General features: G+C 35.7%; 1 protein-coding gene across 1 annotated transcript; it reads left to right on the forward strand.

The window, feature by feature from the left end:
- The first annotated feature begins 15,397 nt into the window (after positions 1 to 15,397).
- LOC149068650 (uncharacterized) lies at positions 15,398 to 16,168 on the forward strand. The gene has a single exon (XM_089251179.1). The coding sequence runs from the start codon at positions 15,398 to 15,400 to the stop codon at positions 16,166 to 16,168; it is 771 nt and encodes a 256-aa protein (XP_089107305.1).
- Positions 16,169 to 24,238: the final 8,070 nt, after the last annotated feature.

The raw sequence follows: 24,238 nt of genomic DNA on the forward strand, positions 1-24,238 counted from the left end.
TTTACCGCCACAATTGACAAAATTGCTCTTAAAGATTGTCCCATGAATTTAGAAATCCCTCCCCCCGTATATCATAACCGTTGTAGTGAACCGATATGGATTATCGGAAAGTTCACAGTGACGTCAGAAATACAGTGCTCCGGTAAAGAAGCTTGATTCGTGAAGTAATCTGAATTACTTCAGAATGTTCTGCATTTCAAGCCACGTTCATACCATGTGTATCGCTGCTTATTCCTGTTCGTCACTCACGCCGCTTGTAACATGTTGAATAAATTTTGACTATTCTTTTAAATTTGTAATGTTTGAAAGCGTCAATTAAGTTTAATTATTTCCTTTGTAATGTTGCATGCTCTTGTTGAAATAAGTAAAAACAACTATCAGAAGAAATTGAGTTAATTAAACGATGAACATTTTATTATTACACAAGAAATTCATCAACTTTACGAAACTTTATTCATCAGGTCTTATTCATAAGATGAAAAATGACTAATTACTGTAGAGATTAGGAAAACTGGATATCTGGAGCTAAATACACTGACATGAAATTATGAATGTCACACAAGTGAAATGTTGCTATAGATCAGAATTTAGACAGTACAAAATCTGAAAGTATGGTTTCATTTTTTTCTGCATGGGAATCAAGTATGTCTTATGTATACAAGTTATATTATATATATATATATTATCTGTGTCTAATAAGTATGGATTTTTCTCTCTCTCTTTCTTTCACTTAAAACGATTTATTTAATGCATAGGAGTCTAAGCTACAACTTCAGAAATCAAACCTTTAGTGAGTACGCAATGTTTAAACTAGAGCAACTATATTTAAGTTGATTCTTGAATTAAATATAACTACAGACTTTTTTGAGTATGTTTCAAAAAAAATATATATTATATATTATTAGTATAGTATAAAAATACAACTCTCAAAAATTCAAGAAATGAGACGGATAATTTTAAAACAAATTCCCCGCAATTCTGTCTAAATTAAGAGAATTGCTCCAAATGATTCACAAAAAAAAAAAAAAAAAACTAAGAAAAAATATATGTATAAATACTACTACTACTACTACACACACACACACTATTCGGTGCGAAATACAAATTTGTGGAAACTAAAAAGTAACGATAAACACCAGAAGGCAGTTATACATCAAAATCTAACCAAATATGGCGTATAATTGTAGTACATCAAATGGCCCGAGGATATAATGTGAAGGCAGAGAGAGTCAAAGATGGAATTTCAAACTTTCTTCAATATGTTGGATTTAGAAACTTTCAATAGAACAGTACTCTCCAATTTTTACCTCGAGAGTTGCAACCGCAATTCACCCCTTCAGCTATGGGTTTTAAGCAACAAATTTCATCGATACATAGTTGAAGTACGAGTGACAAATTTCACTGGTACTTCAACAAAAGAAACTGGTATCTTTGTCAACATAAACTTGAAAAACAATACAATTTTTTTAACATATTAAAATAAAGGGGGAAGAATATTTAATGAAGTAGGTTTTTTTCCCTTCGTTATATATATAAAGCGAACCATTGTTTTATAAACTGCACAATATATAGTGCATTCGGTAATATGGAATAACACATTTTCTCTACCTTCAAGTGTGGCCCCCCAAGTGGAACAGCGATAAATAATTTCAAAATGCCCCCGTGATGCTATAGAGTCAGTGTCGATCGGTTGTCACCATCATCACGACTACTATAGGAGAATATTTTTTCCCCACTTCCAGAAATTGGCTTAGACAAGTTTGCAAAGGTGTTTATTAATCATTGGAAATATGGCCAATAATTTGAAACTACGCACAATGTATCCCGCAAGTGATGTGTTTTGTTGTGCTGCGGTCAGTTTTAGCTACCGATTCTCTCTCCGGGTAGATGTAACACTATGTTTTCACATATACTATTTTGTCCGGTAATATGGAATATCAAAAGTACCATCTGAGTTGGGCGAGAATATCCCTTCAAGATATAAATTTTAGAGAGATAGAAGAGGAACGGAGGTCTAGAAATATAATGCGTGTCCTGGTCTCTGTGGACCCATCTTGACTGTTTTGGGATATTATGGGAAGATTGCATTTATGACTCTTGACACCAATAGACTATGACACCACCACATCATCAACTACTACGAAAAACGATGAATTTTTCATTGTCACGGACTCATTAAATCTTGTTTTTGATCAATTCGTAGTTTAGTTAATATTTGTAATATATTAGTTCTCTCTTAAACTCTATTTAACCAACGAAAATGATTTTGTTAATGTCTTTTTTTTCTTAAACGTAACATTTATTTTCAAATACGATATGCGCTTATCAATGCAAAGACAAGAAGCTACATTTTATAGAAATATAAGTTGTATCAAGATATTTTATTCACGAGACACGTGAGGATGAAGTTTGTATCGAGAGACGAAGACATTCTCTAGGAGTTCGATTTTAACCTTCATGGCAAAGCTGAAAAAAAATGAATAAATAAATCTTGAACCCCCCTTTGCTACATGGCGAAGGGTTGTCAGTTCCACATGTTAACGTAGAGTTGTTCTGTATAAACGTAGAATAAATGAATTTTCCATGTTCGCCGCTCCGTATACACCTCGCCGACACTGTCACAAAGTTTCAAATTTTTACTATTTTTCAAATCGGAATAATCAAAAAGTTAAAAGTGATATTTTATATTACCCGAATTTACTATACATATTTTTATGCTTCAAAAATGTAGCCTCTTTCCTTCTCACATGATTTTCAGTTCAGAATACTTATTTGCATAAATGACGGGGACGAGATCGAGGGAGAAAAAATACTGACGTAGACCGAAAAAAGAGAAGTTTCATTGAATACGTTTATAATGAAATAGAAACAAATTATAACACAAACATACATCTAAGAATACATAGCCATTGCCTGGAGAAGAATCAATGCCATTTCCAAGAAATAGATATTGATCGGGAATACAATTATTTAAGGGTATCGCAATACAGAATGAACTTAAATGGAACACGCACTGTGATATTTTAATAGAAAAGGTTAGAAAATATGCAGTGATCATTTACAAAATAAAAAACTTAATTGATGAACATTTTTTAAAAGATTTATTCTATTCATGGAATATATTCAATTGTCAATTGTGCAATCAGTGCTTGGGGAGGAACATATTACAAGAATACTCGGAAATTAGATTATATATATAACAGAATAAGATCACAAATATTAATCGATAGTTCCAAAACACAATGTCATACTCTAACATGAGACAAAACACTTTTTGTACGGAATCATCGAATTTTCACAATTAAATTAAAATTACTTAACGGAAAATCAAAATAGAACTACAAATAGATATAATCGAGTTTATTAAGTGCCAAAACCAAATAAAACATTATATAAAAAGATCTTTTCCTTCATTGCCCCTAAGATATTAAACATTTTTCACACTGAAAATCAATTTAATAATAATAAAAACATAAATCATGTGATTTTTCTAACTTCGTCAGACAAATAGATTGCGAAACCATTTAGATGAAACTATTGAAAGAGTACATAAAAACAATATTGAACTGAGTAAAAGTAAAGAGGGAGAATAATAATAAAAAAGAGAAATGATGTACGATAATTATATTATATCGAGCTTCACGAAAGCAACTTAGATATACAGTATACATAAACGAAAATACATGTGAACACATATCGTATAAATATAATAATGCTGATGCAAAAACAAAATGCTATAGCTTATTCCTTTAGACCTGCTGGAAGGACGTTTCAGTCCCTTAAGGCTACAAAGTGTTTGTAATATGTGTGCATCTATTTTTGTGTATTATATGTTTGTATTCGTGTAACACATGTTTGTATTCGTGTAACACATGTTTGTATTCGTGTTACACATGTTTGTATTCGTGTAACACATGTTTGTATTCGTGTAACACATGTTTGTGTTTGTGTAACACATTTCTGAATTTGTGTAACACATGTCTGAATTTGTGTAACACATGTCTGAATTTGTGTAACACATGTCTGAATTTGTGTAACACATGTCTGAATTTGTGTAACACATGTTTGTATTCATGTAACACATGTTTGTATTCATGTAACACATGTTTGTATTCATGTAACACATGTTTGTATTCATGTAACACATGTCTGAATTTGTATATTACATGTCTGAATTTGTATATTACATGTCTGAATTTGTTGTGTATATTACATGTCTGAATTTGTTGTGTATATTACATGTCTGAATTTGTTGTGTATATTACATGTCTGAATTTGTATATTACATGTCTGAATTTGTATATTACATGTCTGAATTTGTATATTACATGTCTGAATTTGTATATTACATGTCTGAATTTGTATATTACATGTCTGAATTTGTATATTACATGTCTGAATTTGTATATTACATGTCTGAATTTGTATATTACATGTCTGAATTTGTATATTACATGTCTGAATTTGTATATTACATGTGTTCATGTTTGTATTCGTGTAACAAATATTTGTATTCGTGTAACAAATATTTGTATCCGTGTAACACACATTTTTATTCGTGTAACACATGTCTGAATTTGTGAAGTAAAAAAAAAACGAAATTTTGCATTGATATGAGGGAAAGAAGAGAAAAAGCTCTGTGAGATGTGCATTTCTTTCATCTATTCTTAGACGGGATATTATATCGACCTTGTAAGGGTTGAATATCTTATCCAACTTGCTCTGTAGGTCCACGAAAAGTTACCAGAGCGATCGCGGATGGCGAAGTGACAGAATAGGTCTCTTGTGACGTTTGCACATTATCTCTAGTATCTTCGGAATTCAGAAATAAAGTTTTAGCTCGTGGAAAAACGTGTTATTCGGGAATCTTATCGCAACATGTGCTTCAAGAAAACATAAAACCCCTCTAAATAGCACCTCCAAAGGAAAAAAATCGCCCACTATTGACGAGAAATTATTGCATTGATAGCTTACTATCGCTTTTATCATCGAGATATTGACTTTGTCTAGGGCAGGAAGTAAGCTAACTGATCCTTTCTCTCGGGATTTTTTTTTTTCCATTCCTTTGTCCAGCGATGTCCCTCGGTTAGCTCTCTATTTTTTCGGCATCTTAGCGGACGAAATATCTTTGGCCATTCTTCATTCCACGGGCAATTGGACGATATCCTTCTATGTCCGAATTCATTTCCGGCCGATTCCTTGGCTATGGTCCAAAGTCTCATTTCAAGAACGTTTCCGTCCGTCGCTTTATTTACTGTACGGATCACTTACACTTTCCCCTTTTTTCCACGTCGTCTAGAACAATACTGTAGTGACTACGTACTTTTGACATACTATTTATAGATTGTCCAAAAGATGTATTCTATTATACATACGGTAGAAACGTTTGAAAACATATGGAACAAAAACAGGATCAACAAAAATATGTCTTACTTTGTATTAATGATTTGCAACATGTGTTTTACAGATAGGAAATATGCCAGGAAGAATATACACATCTGAATGCTAACACATTCAGGCCCCCATATCAGGGCCATAACTAGAGCGAGGTGGGGGGCAACTGCCCCCGGCGGCAAAATTTAGAGCGTGGCGATTTTAGGTGAGAACAAAGAACGCCATTGCAAAATTATCGAATTTTAAAATTGTGTGGGTGGCAAAATAATGTTTGCCTCGGGCGGCAAAAATCATAGTTACGGCCCTGCCCCCATATAACAAACTCCTATTTGATGAATTCTAAAATAGCATTTATCAAATTTACCAACGGTGCTTGTTCATTATGCATGTTGCCGGTACAGTTGAAAATCTTCTTAGTATTTATCAAATTTACTAACAACGTTTGCCAAGTTGTAAATGTTACGGTAAATGTGATAAATCAGTTGTCATCCATATTAACCGGTTATTATGCATCATCGCTAATCGGATCGGTAAGCTTTTTAAATTTATCACTTTTACCGGCTGTTAGACATAATACCCAAACTTCGTTGGTAAATTAGATAAGTACTAAAGATATTTTCACTTTTTATCGGCGATATGTATAACGCACAAGTACCGTTAGTAAATTCGATGAATGCGATTGTAGAATTCGTCAAATATGCGTTTGTTATATGGGGGTCTGAATGCGCATACGCAAAAAGAAAACTATGATAATTTCTTATATCGAAGAAGTTGTTTAATAAATTGTTAATTGAATGTCGCCATATCGGGGTGCGATCGTAAAATTTGTAACGTATGAATTCATTATATCGGGATAAATTGCTAAAATTTGTTAAATGGGAACTTTTTACATGTGGTGCGATCGTAAAATTTGATAAATAGGAGATTTTTACATCGGGGTACGATCGTAAAAATTATATGGGAGATCATTATATTAGGGTACAATTGTAATATCTGTTAAATGAGAAATTTTGTTATATCTGGTTACGATCATGAAATTTCCTTAAATAGGAGTTCGTTATATTCAGGTACGATTTAAGAATTCGTCAATTAGGAGCTAATTATAGGAAGTTATTTCGAATATTTTTGGAAAATTTCGTTGCATCAGATTCTATTATATCTGGTTCAGACTCTGGCTGTCAGTTGCTTTCATCTATATGATAATTCATATCACGGCAATAGAAAAAATGCATCATATTTACCAATAGGAAATGACCACCAAGTACGCATAATAACCGTTATGTGATGAATTTAGTACCATTTATCATGTTTACCAAAAACACTTCGGCATAATCGCAAAAGCGAAAGTTAAATTTAGAAAAATATATCAAACTTTACCAAAATGGTCGACGACGATTATGCATAATTTTACAGGATTCATTACATTTACAATAACATATATGCCGATCAAATTAATTTGCTCCAGAAAAATCCATAGAATAAACACTTTCATGAAACACAAGAATAAATAATAAAAACGTGCCATAGGTGGCGTGACTCAAAGTATGCTTCGACGTTGCAAGTCTTGCCTAGCCTTACAAAGCGATTCCTCAATGCCATATTTACCCCGGAATGCTGCTACCCGGGAGTAAGTACAACAGTAGCTCATTAAGCACAAGATTTGAATGCGCGTCTAGAGAAGAGTAGCATTCTTCAGTGTTAAAACTTTTTTTTTCAGGTATAATGGTTTCTTCTTCTTTCTTGCTGTACTTTATAAGTTTGCCTTATGGTAATATTTAGTACCCTGTATGTGTGTTTGCATTTTATTTATGTGTGTTAGAATCCCGTGCTAGCATCAGTATGCATGTTTGTTCTCTTTAAATGGGCCACTTTCTTCTTAGTGGAGCGCTCGGAATTGTTATTGAATACACGCCGTCTGTACGAAAGGTTTAAATATTTTCGGAACTGCAATATACCTCAAAGAATGTTACTGCCCATGGTTGTTAGTCTTAGACATAAAACCCTCCTTTGGCTGCATATATGGCTGAAAAAACAAATAACCCCTCGCCGAATGAGGTATTTGTTCACGTGGCCGCGATATTTGAGAGCTGTTTTGTAAATTTATTGATATTGCATTCCTTTTTTTTTTGCCATTTGTGATATTATTTTTGTGTTTTATTGTCGTGTGAGCGAATATATGTAATTTATTCATGCATAATAAAGCACCCGACGCTGCATAAAATTTTGATTCAATTTGTTGCTTTTCAAAGAGATGTTTCCCAACCTTTCTGATGACATGGCTGAAGAGTTCAACCCAGCGCTGGGTTCTCAGCTGGGATCCCGAAACCGAGGCCGTAACTAGGATTTTTGCTGCCTAGGGCAAACGTGATTCAGCCGCAAGGTGGCAAACAATATTTTGCCGCCCCCACACCTTTAAAACTATATGATTTTCTAATGGTGTTCTTTGTTTCCACCTAAAACTGCTACCGCATAAATTTTGCCGCCCGGGGCAGTAACCCTCTTGCCTCCTCTGGTTACGGCCCTGCCCCAACTCAAAGTCACTATGGCCGGCACCTGGACTAGTCGGCGACGTCGAGACAAGGCTGAGGCATTTGTTAGTTTGGCGGCGATATTTGAGAGCTGTTTTGTAAATTTTCTAAATTTATTGCTATTGTTATTTTGTTGTTCGTTTATATATATATATATTGTTTCACTACCGTACGTGCTCATATGTAATTTATACAAGCATAATAAAGCACCCGACATCGTCTAGCCCCTCATCCGGAAACGGCTAAAATTGACAATGGTCGATAGATCCTGGGCGGTGTACGGTATGAAATGATATGAAAACCTTTCTGATGTCGTGGATCGGAACTGTTGTTTGGCCTGCAAATTAACGTCTGTATGAAACATTGTACTCAGTTTTAACCAGGGTTATCAAATTTGCTTCTCGAATAGATGTCCACTTACCACACCCCCCGTTCCACCTCCCTCCCGGGCCGGGTTTTTTTGGGGAAAATGTTTTTTTTTTTTTCCGGGAAAATTGTTTGTTTTCGAAAAAAATGTGTTTGGAAACCGGAAGCACGTAACTTAGCTCCTGAAAGTTTGGTTTCGATTTTTTTTTAAAAATACTTAATGGTTCTGGTTACATAGCTAAATGTGTTATATTTTCGACGGATCAGGACAATTTTTGATACATTTTCTGCGGCGTTTGAAAAACTTGTAGTAAAAGTAATTCAGGCACCATTCATGATTTCTCAGAATGTCTCATGATTTCGAGAATTTTCATTATCCAAATTAATTTATTTCACCACAACCAATCTTCTTGCTACTGTTCTGCATGCAACTCAAGGTGCAAATAGAATTACGCAGAAGTGGGTGTGTGAACAATTATTCCCTTATTTTTTTTTTATACAAAAATTGCCACGTTTTTAAGACAAATAAATTCAACTGGTCGACCATTCGACCAGTTGAATTTATTTGTCTTAAAAACGTGGCAATTTTTGTATAAATTAAAACCAGGCAAAGTTACTCATTTTTTGTGATAATATTCCCTTATTGTATAATCAATTTTATTAATCAAATACACAGTCCAACATGCAGCAAAAATGTATATTCAGACATAATATACGATGTACATTATGTTAGATATTTTGAAGTTGTGGAAAAAGGAAATTCAATTTTCACCATTTTACCCAAAAAAAAAACCCGGATTTTGTTTTAGAAAAACATGTACGGGCTGGGTTTTTTACAACCCAGTTCTCACCACTTTCAACGCCATCATTCATAAAATTATCAGAACTCTTCGTACTATTGTAGTGTTTTCAGTTTCTCGATCGTTCAGCACTCAATGATTCTATCGTTCTAATGTCGGGTATCTTCATGAGTGCGATGTTCCACACTATGGAATATGAAAGATAGTATAGAACACTAACGAAACACGGAATGTAAGATTTCAAATCCACGGTAACAATTACAGCCTGAAAATCGCTGATCATGTTATTGCATTTGTTATTTCTATACGAACGGATGCAAATTGTACGTCGTCCTCGAAGTTGTAATAAAATACTTATAGAAAAAATTGAATTTTGCGTTCGAGCATAACATTGCAATGAAATTTCCATCGTAGATTTTCCTCCATCTTCTTTTGACAAAATAATGTGATAGCGAAACTCTCGGAAAAGTAATTATTTAAAATTCTTCTCTCAGAATCATGTAATAAAACTCATGTAAATAACTTCAGGCTAATTTATATTCCAGCTCGAAAAAATAGCGACAGACTTGATACGTACGTGGCTTTATACATAGAGAAAGGAAAAAAAGAACAAAGAGTGAGCGGAAGAGCAAATTAAATTTAGGAAATAAAAAATAGCATTCTTATAGAAATTTAATAAAAGTTCTATCTATAGAAATGCTTCATTCTCACGTTGTGAAATATATCAAATGCCATATGTGTTATGCATAATTTGTTCATTTAGTGTGGGTGGCAGAAAGGTTTGCTCTAATCAAATCAAAACAAACGGTATATCAAATAAAAATCATGTTCAGTATTTGATTTCTTCATTAATTAAAATTAGTTTTTATTAATAGAACGTTTATTTGCATAATATTAACTGCTAATAGGATTATATTTTTATTCAGCTATTCAGCAAACAACTATGTAATTCTAATATTTATATATTTTATTACACTTTTGTTAGTCGTAGCCGACAACGTGGTAAAAGTTTCGAAATTAGTACATTTTGAGCAGTTAGAAAAAACGTTTTGCGTATGACTGACAACAGATGGCGCTAATCCGCGGCTAAAAATAATTTTAATTATTTTGTGAATCAATTGAAACCGAAACTGATTACTCTGAGAGGTTATGCTATAAAAATACATTATAAAAATGACCATATATCGCTTATTCTGGGTTTCAGTTCATGCTACGACTATTTCTTTCTCTAACGCAAAGAAAACAAGATGTTTAGTTTATTGCTTCTCTTTGAAATGATCAGTGTTTTAAGGTCTTTGCAGAAATGTATTCATGTTCGATGAGAGAAACTACCACTGATATGGTTCCATTTATTTTCTTATGGAAATATTATAGAAAATATTATTTTATGCGAAAACAGTCTCTCTCTAGGTCCCTTACCTATATTTATGAATATTATGTAATTTAACGATGAATCGATTTATTTCAGGAATATTTTTTTTTTATGTTGGTTCAACAGTTGTGCTCATTATCGCCATAGAATAATTCACGATAATTTTAATAGGCTGCGAATTCGTCATCTCTATAAAAAATTGTCTATAATATTTAGATTGACAACTATAGGCTGCTGACCGCTATCACGCTTGGATCCAATTTGTGTTTTCTCAATAATTTAGAAAGTCTACCAAATATTCAGAAATATGTTGTAATTAAGCATACTTCTGAAACTTATATGGCTGTTATATAATTAAATTTATATTTGCTGTGAGTTATCGAACACTAAAGGACACTTCCCAGGAACCTAGAGTGTTATTTTCAAACCTTTTGGCCGCTGGCGGTGTCTCTGAGCTTTCAAAATCTGCAGGTGCCTTAGTTTTATCCTAAATTCTCCACGGAAATGCTTACAGAAGGTATACAGTGGGACCTCGATAACCCGATATCCCACAAGTATCGATAAACATGTCGACTTCAGCGGATGTCAAGTTAGCGAGGATTTATTTGATTTTTCACCCTCATAATTTTTAAATGTCATATATATATATATATATATATATATATATATATATATATATATATAAAAAAGACAATGAAAAAATTTTAAAAAAATACAATATTTGAAAAATATATACGCAGCTTCAGATAAAAAAGCTCAAAGAAGCATGAAAAAAATATATATACAAAGTTACAGGAATACAATAATTACAAGGAATATTTTACAAAGATTATGAAAAAAGTCAAAAATTTAATTAAAAAGTCCAAAAAAGTAGTCAAAAATCGCCGGAAATACCGGTATGTCCAGTGATTTTTGACTATTTTTAATTGAGATTTTAAAAACTACGCTTTTAATTATTTTATTATTAATCATAAATTAATTATTATCAGTAATCATCAACCACAAAACAGTTTATTGCTATTTATAATAAATAGTGATTGAAATTTGTGAAAGGAAACTTAATTAGATATCTTAGTTTATAGCAAATATTTTCTGTTTCGGACACAGGGGCACTCCTAAAGTTCCTTCCAAAGATTTTAACTGTTATCGGTTTTTGCTTTAACAGGAAGATTGGTTCATTACAGGAAGATTTGCTTTACACAAAATTACACGTTAAGAACAGAATTATTGCTTTTTTGTAACATTTCAAAATGTGTCTTTAATTGATTCCCAAATGTATTTCTATTATTTACCAATTATAATTTTTTTAATGGTTTAATTCCGATCTTCTCTCATTTCTCTCGCAATTATTGTTATTTTTTGCTATTATCTCTACTTTTTCCTATAATATTACTATTTCCTGACGCTCGCTCATGTCAAACCAACGTTTCCAAAACTTTTGACTCGAGGAGCCCTTTTCAAGAAAAAAAAATTATGTTGGGGCGCCTTCTGGGCATTTTTTTTCTATCTAGACATTTAATTGATTCATTAATTTCATTGAACTGATGCAGCCACGGAGCACACAGGTCGTGAACTACTTCAATGGAACTTCGCACCCAATATAGAGAAAATGTTCGTATATATCTACTGCAGATTAATGAAAAATACTTTTTCCAAAATTTCCTGCAGTAAATCGAATTTTTGACAAATTTGTTCAACCTCATCGACTGTGCATCTCTGTAGTTTAAATTTTTTCTATTGTATTTTCTATTTTAACTCCTTCTCTCTAACAAATTCAATCATCTCGTATAAGGCTTGAATTCAATTCAGGCACTTTTGACTCCTTTTCTTATAGAAAACAGTGTGTGAAAGCACTCTTCTCAATTTTTTTTCTTTTCCTTTATATGATATACAAGCTTTAATATGATATGCAGTACTTTCATGTCTCCATGCAGTCTCCATTTTCTTATTTGCTTGCACATTCAATATTTGGAGCGTCTTTAGAAAATTAAATGATATATACAGTGAAACCTCGATAAATTGTCACTCCGGCTAAGTCATCATTTTTGTTCAGTCTCGTCCGGCTTCCATAAATATTAATGTTATCAAGCCCTCGGTAAGTCGTCGATAAGTTCAGTTAATTCGTCACTATGGAAAAGTTTGAGAGAGAGGAACACGTGATTTCTATGGTTTCCGTCGAAGAAAAAGATCGATAACAACACTGCTATATGTTCGAAAGTGACCACAAAAACCTTATATAGCAAAACAGAACAGAAAGTGACACCGAGTGACAGGGCCGGTCCTAGAAATTCTGCCGCTTGAGGGGAATTGTATATTGCCGCCCTCAAGATACGACTTCCTGAAAGGAGTTTTCTTTTTTCACCTCTAATTACCTTGATATAGTGGTTCCCAAAGTATTTGCCACGACCCCCCTTGAGAGGGGGTGGTGTAATGTTGATGATTCAAGATGTCGTGAGAGAATTTCTTACATAAAAACGTCTTCATAGAGTAAATGTATCAAATCAATTTGAAAACTCTTATTTGAAGCGGGAGGGTGATCTCATATATAGTGAGCGCACCTATTTAGATTTTTTTCCTATGGGTTTTAGAAAAATGTATGCCCATCAAAGGATTGAATCAGCTTTTAGCGCATATATATCATGTAACGTATTAAAATTTTACATAAAAATTACTAAAAATAATTTGAAGAAAATTTTTATTCAATCAAGTATCATAAATGTTTCTCTCTCTCTCTGTGTGTGTGTGTGTGTGTGGGGCGTGTCCTCCCCAACGCAATTAAAATTTCAAAATGTTTTCAAATATTCTCTAGTAAAAAATTTAAATATAAAAAGAAAATATCTTTATACTGTATGTTATCTTTATCGATATCTGTTGATTTAAAATGCTTTTTTGAAGGTTACTAGCTCAAAATTTATCTGAGAAAGATTCCTTGCGCTCCCCCCTAAAGCTAATGTGACCCACTAAAGGCCTATCATGCGTACGCCAGTGCTCGTTAAAAGGACGCAGGGTATTGTAATGTGGTAGGTGTTCTCATGGTACAACCTGGCAATGCAAATTCTACCACAAGTCATTATACCGTTTAATTATTGTTTGATGCAGCATAACCTTGATAGTCCTTGCACCAATAAAAAGAAAACAAACTCCAATCCAATCTGAAGGTGCATATGCACCCTTGGATGAATGATAGCACATATGTGAGAAAATTCGTCTGATAACATGTTTTTGGAGAAGTGCTGTTGTATACTCTCCAGAAAACCACCCTCTACCGCCTTTACTATGATGAAAAATGCTTGTTTAGGTATTTTGTATCACCTCTTATGGCCATGGCCGCGAAAGTTTGTCCCATGAGTTTAGAATCACATGCGAGAAACATTAATGAAATAGAACCCCTTATGCCCCCTATCAAATAAAACTGTTGCAATTCTTCGATCAAAATCAATGACCGGATTTTGATTACCGTGCTGCATGAAAAAAAGCAATATGATATAATAGTTAATATTTGACAAGCAATAATATTAATTAAATTGTTAAGTTTGAATCAAAATTTTAAGTTTTTATTTGTGCATTGTGAATTCGCATTAGTAAAACGCGCAGTGTAGTCTTCATATGCATAAAAGGAAATATCATATGATTAAAATCAATAACATCACAAAAGTGAGTTTTGCTAATGTTAATTTACCATTCACAAATAACGAAATACCAAACTTGAGAATTTGAAGAATATATTATTGCTTTTATAAAATATTAACTACTATCATATCATATTGCTTTTTTCATGCGGCGGATTAATAAAAATTCAGTCGCTAATTTCAATTTAAGAATTGTGACTTTTTTGTTTGATAGGTGGAGGAAGTGGTTCTACTTCATTAATGTCTTTCTCACATGTAATGTAATACTGTACTGTATGGTTATGGACACAAGTGCCTAAGAAATTCACTATTTTACAAAATTTGGTCGTTTGGGGTCTGAGAGTGCTCCATGTACACAGAGTTTTTTACTGCGCAGGAAAAAATTTCCTATAAGGCAGCATGTTATTTTATCATTCCGCACAGATATCGAAAATCTGCGAGCAAAGAAGCAGGTCTGTGCAGGTGTAATAAAAGGCAATGTGCCTACTATCTGAAAAAAAGTAAAAGGCACATTTCATGTAATAAAACAATTTTACTGCGAAACGCTTGGTGGTTATCATCCCTTCCATCCTGGGGCTACCCCCCCCCCCAAGCTTGAGATCTTTGGTGGGGCCTCCTCTATAGTGAACTCATAGTGTAAAAGAACAAAAACAATTAGATTTGTCCCGCACACCGTTCTAGAACTCTGCCAGCCCTACCCTTGCAGGGGGGTCATAGTACTCACTTGAGAATAGATGCTTGATTTCTCATACTAGGAAATATTCACCGACAACACAGATGAGCATCTTATGATTCAATTATTAGCATCACAATTATTTCAGTTAAAGCCATATGTCAGAGTATGGTTGCTTTTGTTCTGGTTGCGGCGGCTCACCAAAGACTGTGGCCAACGGTCGCCAAGTGCGGGGACTGCGCGAGAGAATTTTTTGTGACTAGACAGACCTGAAGATAACGCTGATTCAACATGTTATGTTCTCGATGATACAATAAAAGTGGACAGTAACAGTGGTGACTTAGACCGAAGCAACCTTCTGATGACATAAAGATGACGAATCTACTCAGCCGAAGCCCAATGTGTGCAGCACCGCCGATGCCATTAAGATCAGGGTAGGACCTTTTTGTGATCGCTCTATTTTGTTTGGTCAGGATAACAAATGTTCTTATTTTTATTTTCGCAATTATATAACTAGATTCGCATAAAAGTCTGTATCCAAAAATGCCTAACGATAACTCTCCTAACCCTTCGCCACCTGACCCATCACCAGAAAACTTACAAATTTGTCGCGTTGCCTTGAAACTCCCGCCCATATGGCGGCAAAATATAAAGTTATGGTTCAAGTGGAAAGTTGTTTTTCAATATCCGCCATAACTAACGACGCTACCAAATACAATAACGTGATTGCGGTTATAGATCCAGAAACGCTCGCTTCCGTTTCAGATATTTTATTGAACCCACCCGAAACAAACAAGTATGAGACTCTTAAACAACGGATAATCGAAGAATTCTCTGATTCTAACACTTGTCAAGTACGCAAGTTGTTGTCCGAACTACAGTTGGGGGACAAAAAACCTTCACACCTATTAAGGGAAATGAGAGATTTAGCCGGCAAATCTGTAAGCGACGATTTTCTAAAAACTCTATGGTTCCAACGTATGCCGTCAGAAACACAGGCCATCCTATCAGTTAGCTCAGAGAGCTTAGAGACATTAGCGAAAATGGCCGACAAAATAATAGAAGTTAGTAAAGACACATACAACAACAGCATCTATGCCATTCGGAGAGCGGAACGCACAGGGACCCCGCAGCTACATGTCAACAACGTTGAACCCGATAATCCCTCCCCTCTGACAGAAATGAGTGCCATGAGAGCGGAGATAGCTTCTCTTAGCAAAAAACTCGACCGCTTGTCTAGAGAGAGAGAAACAAACTATACTAGACGGAGGTTCAGATCTCCTTATCGTCGTTTCACTCCCTCATCACAAACAACCGGCTATTGCTATTACCATGCTAGATTCGGCAACAACGCCTTCAGATGTCAACAACCGTGCTCTTTTCAAACCAAGGAACAGGGAAACTAAACACGGCCGTCGACTATAATATATCGGCGACGTCAACACCGATGGCCGTGAAAACTTGTCGCCTTTATGTATTTGATAAAAGATCCCATTTGAGATTTTTAATTGATTCAGGATCTGACGTCTCTTGCATTCCACTCACAAAACATTACACAAAAATAGTTCCTGATTCGTTTGAATTGTTTGCTGCCAATAACTCTAAGATACACACTTACGGCACCAAAGTTCTCAATGTTGACTTTGGATTAAGACGTTGTTTTGAGTGGAAGTTTCTCATTACAAGCGTACCAATACCGATCATAGGCGCGGATTTTCTTCTCAACTTTGGACTTTTAATTGATCTCAAACACCGCAGATTAATGGACAGTGTCACGAAACTTTCGCAAATTGGAAAAATTGAATATAACTCTGAAAACTATTCCATTAAGGTAATATCCGAAACTTCGGAATATCACAAAATCTTGGCAGAATTTCCTGAACTGACAAAAGTGTCGCACAAAGTGAAGCCTGTTCAGCATAACACTGTACATTACATCGAAACCACCGGCCCGCCTATACATAGCAAACCCAGGCGATTAAATCCCAAGCTCTATGATGCTGTTAAGGAGGAATTCCAATTTATGATGAATCAAGGAATATGTAGGCCTTCTAAATCGCCCTGGTCATCACCATTACATGTCGTATCAAAAAGTTCAGGCAGTATTCGTCCAGTGGGTGACTACCGCAAACTCAATGCCTGCACGGTCCCAGATAGGTACCCCATTCCTCACATTCAGGACTTTTCAAATGCATTACACGGTAAAAGTTGTTTTTCAAAACTTGACATTGTGCGCGCGTATTTTCACATTCCTGTTCATTCCGACCACATTCCGAAAACAGCTGTTTGCACACCTTTCGGCTTATTTGAATTTCCTTACCTGAATTTTGGCTTGTGTAATGCTGCCCAATCTTTCCAACGATTTATGAATGAGATTCTTGGTGATCTGAAATTTTGTTATGTCTATTTAGATGACATTTTGATTTTCAGTGACAGTGAAATTGAACATAAGGTTCACTTACGCACTGTTTTGCAACGGCTCAATAACTATGGCCTCACAATTAATGTTTCCAAATGTGTCTTCGGTGTTGCGGAGATATCATTCTTAGGCCACTCCATTTCCAAACAAGGCACCAAACCCTTGCCAGAAAAAGTTGAGCCGATTCTCAATTATCCAAGACCAAGAACAATTAAAGAACTACGACGTTTCCTTGGACTACTCAATTTTTTTCGTAGATTTTTACCACACGCAGCACATACACAAACTACACTGAATAATTATTTGAAAGGGTCAAAAAAAAACGACAACAGAGAAATTGCTTGGACTGACATAGCAAATAAGGAATTTCAAAATTCCAAAACACTATTGTCCAACGCAACCCTTTTAGCACATCCGAAACCCGATGCCAAACTCGTACTTCAGGTAGATGCATCCGATTTTGCCATTGGCGGCGCACTGTTTCAGGTGGTTGACAACGAGCTTCAGCCTCTTGCATTTTTTTTCTAGGAAATTATCTCCCGCGGAATGCAACTACAGCGCGTACGACCGTGAATTGCTGGCTGCATATGCTTCTATAAAGCAGTTTCGGCATATGTTAGAAGCTAGGGACTTTTCTTTACTCACGGACCATAGACCACTAACATATGCCTTCAAGCAAAAATTAGACAAGGCTTCCCCTCGTCAATGCAGGCAATTAGATTTTATTGCCCAATTCACTACTGACATACACTATATAAAAGGTAGCGAAAACATACCCGCAGATGCACTTTCCCGCATAACATCAATTTCAATGCCCAATCCTATTGACTATAACGAAATTTCAAAAGCACAAGAACGCGACCAAACTTTAACTGATCTTTTACAAAATCCACGAGGATTACAGCTCAAAAAAGTGACTTTGCCAGACTCAAATACTTCACTATTTTGTGATCTCTCCACTGGCACACCTAGACCATACATACCAGAACAGTTTCGTAAGCAGGTTTTCGAGACCATTCATAATATTTCCCATCCAGGAATTAAAGCTACAACTAAATTGATTCGGACTCGCTTCATTTGGTCTTCATTAAATAAAGATTGTAATAACTGGTCCAGACAATGTATACCTTGTCAAAAGTCCAAAATAACACGACACACGAAAACCCCATTAGGTTTATTTCCTGACCAAACTGAGCGATTTGATCACATCCATCTTGATATCATTGGTCCTCTTCCTCCTTCTGGTGGCAATGCCTATTGTCTAACTATGATCGACAGGTTCACACGTTGGCCGGAGGCGGTCCCGATTCCAGACATCAGCGCCGAGACTGTAGCTCGCACATTCTACGCAACATGGATATCTCGCTTTGGGGTGCCATCCAAAATCACAACCGATCAAGGCCGTCAATTCGAGAGCTCCCTCTTCCTAGCACTGGCAAGAGTACTAGGAATTCAACGAATACGGTCTTCACCATATCACCCGCAAGCAAATGGCCTCGTAGAGGAGCTACACAGACCCCTCAAAGCTGCCATCAAAGCCTATAACACAGAACACTGGTGTACTGCTTTGCCCACTATATTACTCGGTTTCCGTAGCGTCTTCAAAGAAGATCTGAAAGCTACCACCGCGGAATTGGTATACGGCACTAGTCTCAGACTTCCCGGAGAAATATTCGATCCCACTCCGAGGGAAACATCATCAAAAGAACTTATTGAGACTATCAAAGAACATTTTACAAAATTACGACCGCGACCAACATCTTGTCATGCACCACAAAGTATTTTCGTCCACCCTCATTTGAAAGACTGTTCACACGTATTCATTCGGCACGATGGAGTGCGAAAGCCGCTTCAAGCTCCATATGACGGACCATTTCAAGTGATTCAACGACGTGAAAAGACATTCGACATCGATGTCCGTGGAAAAAAAAGAACAGTTTCTCTGGACAGACTGAAACCCGCCTTCCTGGCTTCAGACGTGAACGATTCCAGTCCGTCACCAACAAGAATTACCTTACCTACGCCTCCCGTTCCTCAGACAAGAAAAACACGTTCCGGACGAACTGTCCATTTCCCGGACCGTTTCGAACCGTAAGTTCGCTACTGGGGGGGGGAGTGTGCGGCGGCTCACCAAAGACTGTGGCCAACGGTCGCCAAGTGCGGGGACTGCGCGAGAGAATTTTTTGTGACTAGACAGACCTGAAGATAACGCTGATTCAACATGTTATGTTCTCGATGATACAATAAAAGTGGACAGTAACATGGTGATACATGAGTTCAACCGCCCACGGCCCATTCAGAGACCCATGGTCCCACGTCCCGCAGTAGGGCCCTAGGCCGAGTTCTTTGATGGGTCCCCTCAGACTCCTCACGCATCCCCCAATATGAATTCGTAGTGAGGAAACCAAAAATAATAAAACTCCGTCATAATAAAGCTGTCATAAAAAATGCCGCCCATGACCAGGCCCGTTATTTATGGGGGGGGGGGAGGGTCTTATGAAAATACACTATAAATGGTGCATATATATACAAATATATATATACATACATTGAGTACATGTGCTTTGCTCCCCCCTCCCCGGAAAAAGTTGAAATGACGGCCCTGATCATGACGTCCTTAGCGGATGCCTCGTGGCCTCATGCCTGGCGCTGACCCTGCCGAGGAAATTCATTTTTCGACTAAAAAGACAGTTATTGAAGCGTTAGGAACTGTTCGAGCTAGTCTTAATTTTTTCCAATTAATTTAAATTCAATTTTAATAAAATTTAATTCGATTTCAATAAAATTCAATTAAATTTTAAATAATATATAAATTTTAATAAAATTCAATTCAATTTTAAATAATATATAAATTTTAATAAAATTCAATTCAATTTTAAATAATATATAAATTTTAATAAAATTCAATTCAATTTTAAATAATATATAAATTTTAATAAAATTCAATTCAATTTTAAATAATATATAAATTTTAATAAAATTCAATTCAATTTCAAATATAAACCAGACATTTTTTTCTCAAGTTGAGAAGGCTCTCCAATTTCTAAGTCGTGTTGCCCTGCCCAGGGATCTTTCAAGTCAAAATTTGGCCCGGATTAAATTGTGTGAGATTACTTCATATTTGTACCATGAACCATTGATAATAAATACAAATCATAAAAACTAAATATGTCATGTGGATATAAAATTATTCTGCATCAAATTATGTTACAGAGAAATGCCAACTATTTTCTAATAATTTGAAATAATTTTCTATGAACAGTTCATTGTTATAAAAAGTTCTGATATATGTATATCGTAAAGCTTAATTACACTTTAAAGCTTAATCAAATTACACGTCTCCTATTGAAACTTTTCCGACATCAAACGGTCCGTCTCTAGGACTCTATGAATATGAGTATGGTATATTCACGAATGTATGGAACGCGAATGCTTATTGAATGTTAAAAAATATGTCACGTCCAACGACAAAAAAAACTTCGAAGTGACATGTATATCGTTCTACCGAATAGCCATCATTGGTCTGTAAGACATTTTTATATAGGCTCATTGAATTGAACTTTAAAGACGTAAGAGATACCGTTCTTCCGATTTGATACCTCATAAAATGAATACAAAGCCACTTCAATATCGTCGAGGCTATTTATAAAATAAATGGATTAAAATTTCAATCACAGGTTTCAGGGCTGCTGTGAACAGCTTGACATAATAGATCCTAGTGGAAACAACTCCAATTCATCAGCAGTCACAGTTGGACACGCAGCTTCAAAGTGGAACCAAACACCGCGTTGAACTGATATATATTAATACATTTGAAATTTTTATTTTAGAAATCCGACCGGTGTTAGAATTTCCATGATTAAACGTTGGTCGTTAGAAAAGGATTATTTTTAATTTGAAACGAATGTACGTGATGTATTTATTTACAAAATTTCATCTCTCGGTGTTGACATTGAAATCGTTATTTATTCTGCTTGAACACGTTTATCTTGTTTTGAAGATACATCTCAGAGTAATAAGGATTATCGTCACTTTGTTTTGGAATCACGATGTCTTGGGGGGAATTGACATTAAATAATAATTTAACCTGAACTACTCTTTTTTTTTTTTTCTGTTTAAAGAATTCATTCCATCGTTTAAAAAGGTATCCGATCACCTTCTTTGTCACTTTATAAAATAGCACTGCATTGAGCTTTAGTAATATTTTTGGTATAAAGTGTCCCAAAATGATGAAAACAACGTGAAATTTTGGATTTCCAGTGCCATTTTCTATGAAAAAAAAATATTTTTTATGTTAAATTTTAATCAAAATTCATGTAATATTCGAAACACGATTGCAAAAAAATTATTATTTTTAAATTATATTATTAAAAGATTATTCTTTATAAGAATTAGAAACAGGTGGGGGGGGGGGTGCCCCCTCCCCCCGACTATTTATGTAGAGATACCGACTTTTGGAAAATTTCATTTCTGCCTCCACCGAGTCTCGATCCCGGGCGCTACCATCTATAGCAGAAAGCTTCCACGCGAAGCTCGTGACGTCACTGAAGAAGTTATTTCACCTGTAGCCATTGGATATAGCAGGCCGAAGAATGCGATATGTTTACTTTTTTTTACCTTTTTACCAATGACTATAGGTTAAATAGACGACTTCAGTGAGTCACGAGCTTCGCGTGGAGGCCTTCTGCTATTGCAGCAGATAGAACATTACTCCTTTGGCACACTTTTACTATATGTTGAATGGTACCGTGCCACGGAATATATATAATGGGAGAGAAATATTCTATCTGCCACTATAGTTTAATTGGTAGAGCACTTCGCCGGCATCCGAGGGACTTGAGTCCCGTTAGAGGCAAAGATGGAATTTCTCAAAAAAACACATATCTACATAAACAACCAGATTCAGTATATCTTGTATTAACAAGTGGAGAGTACATCTTCTACACAGCAAGTCAATTCATAATGATGATTCGGGCCTCTTTTGAATCCATAGAATATCAAATCAATCGGGTTTTTTACTCCATAGTTCAATTGGCCGAATCATTTATTTGCCGAGATACATGACCGCTGATCGGCCAGAGAGACTATGCATATAGAAATGTCCTCGCCACTTGTCAATACAAGATTCATCGAAAGACTGGTTATTTGTGGAGATGAAGATTACAAGGAAGAAAATTCATCACTGCCCCCACGGGGACTCGAACCCCTGTCTCTCGCTTGCCGGACGAGTGCTCTACCATCTAAGCTATGGAAGCAGACAAGATATTTCAACCTTGGAACGTATATATATGTTGAACGGCACCGTACGTGGAGAAGACATTTCTATATGCATGTGGCCATCTGGTTGGCCTATTTAATTCACGAGCTATTAGATTTTTACCAACCAGTCTTTCGATGAATCTTGCAGAGAGACTATCTTGGGATGGTTCGCACTGATTCCCAAAGGGATGGACGGTCTCGGAGATCCTGATGTGATTTCAGACTCGATAATGGAAAAACAAAAATCTTATCTAACTGCAGGAAGCACCATTAACATTTCCAACCTCTCACTGAGTATAAAAAACAAGCTTGCCGTTCGGAATCGGCAATAAATTGTAGGTCCCGGTCTAATTAGGCCTCGTGTGCATAAAATGACCGTGGTGCGACAAAAATGATCAATACCCATTAACATTTCGCGAACAGGAATCTAGTTCCCGTGGTGGTTTACGTTCTTGCATAAAATTAAACCATACATAAAACATTCATATGATCGCTGTGTGACCAATCGTATAAGAAAATCTTCCTCTTTCCATTTTCAACATAAGTTTATAACATGCAGTATTGTACAAGTTTCGAATATTTGCGTCATTACTTTTCAGCATTTATTTTTAACTATATTTAACTCAAAGCTATACACAGCTATGTTTCACTTGCATTCACAAGCCGAAAAATATTGGCGCAAAAATCATCCACATCTTGTTATATTTCAGTATAAATTGCACGTTGATATCGGTACAGAATACCAATATATTACTTGTGAAGCACGTCCCACGTACATCCCCACCAATACACACCGCATATTTACTACTGGTACTAAACCACACATGCACCTCGTCCATATTCCTCGGCGGAACCTCTAACGAATTGGTACATGCGGGAATGTACGTGTAGTGAAACCTGACGTGAAATTCGTTTCTGTGTAATGCTGCCATCTGCCACCAGTTTTTCGAACTATGAGCGAAGTTTAATGATTGAATAATTTATCGTTGTAGGCCTCTGTTGCTCTCTGTGACGAGACTTTTTAATGGGGAGATCGGCTCGCATTTGCGAAATTAGGAACCACAGGAAACCAACTTCAGCCAACCACCACTGCGGCGACGGTGGGGGTTCGAACTCGGATCCTCGCGATCCGAGGCCGTCACTATGACCACTCGACCACCGCATATTTACTGCAGAATTTCAGAATAAGCTTTTATTCAAAATACATTATTACCTCTCATCTCTATATTTTGCATACATTTTCCATTGCTATAAAATACGTATGTTACAAAATTGAACACATTATACACAAATACACATACACAAATCAATATGAGATGGGGGGAAAAATTAGTCCCCCTCGATTAACCGAACCAGAACCCAGCCGACACAAAGTATCAATCAGGTAGCAGGAACTGCTGGTGTGAACTCAAAACGATCGATATTCGCCAACAAGCTTGAAGAAACATCTGATTACTTTCCAGCTTTAGTGCAATGCCTATTTATTCACAGACATAACTTAACCGAGTTTAAATATAATACAGTTATCATAAAAATATGATATTCAGGTATTAAATCAAAGAAAATGTTCTACTTCCAAACCACACACTGATATTCAGCGACTAGCGCAATGCTACCAGATAAACTAGTCTAGTAAACATTATATAATTATACTAGTATATAAATAGTGTTAGAGGATAGGAATAGTTCAAGTGCAATTTTAGGGGATTTGGTGTTTCACTCTGCAATACGAATGCGTTACCCGACAGCAGTCAGGTGTTACAAATGTGATTCCATGGATGCTTATGAATCATTCATG

Source organism: Pholcus phalangioides, unplaced genomic scaffold (genome assembly GCF_987345545.1).
Source record: "Pholcus phalangioides strain wild (caught in Gottingen) unplaced genomic scaffold, Ppha-v1.0 ptg000024l_1, whole genome shotgun sequence".
Lineage (NCBI taxonomy): Eukaryota > Metazoa > Arthropoda > Arachnida > Araneae > Pholcidae > Pholcus > Pholcus phalangioides.

Bases quoted from the DNA above. Each gene is read 5' to 3' on its own strand.
- LOC149068650 (XM_089251179.1), top strand. From the start codon at position 15,398: ATGGCGGCAAAATATAAAGTTATGGTTCAAGTGGAAAGTTGTTTTTCA.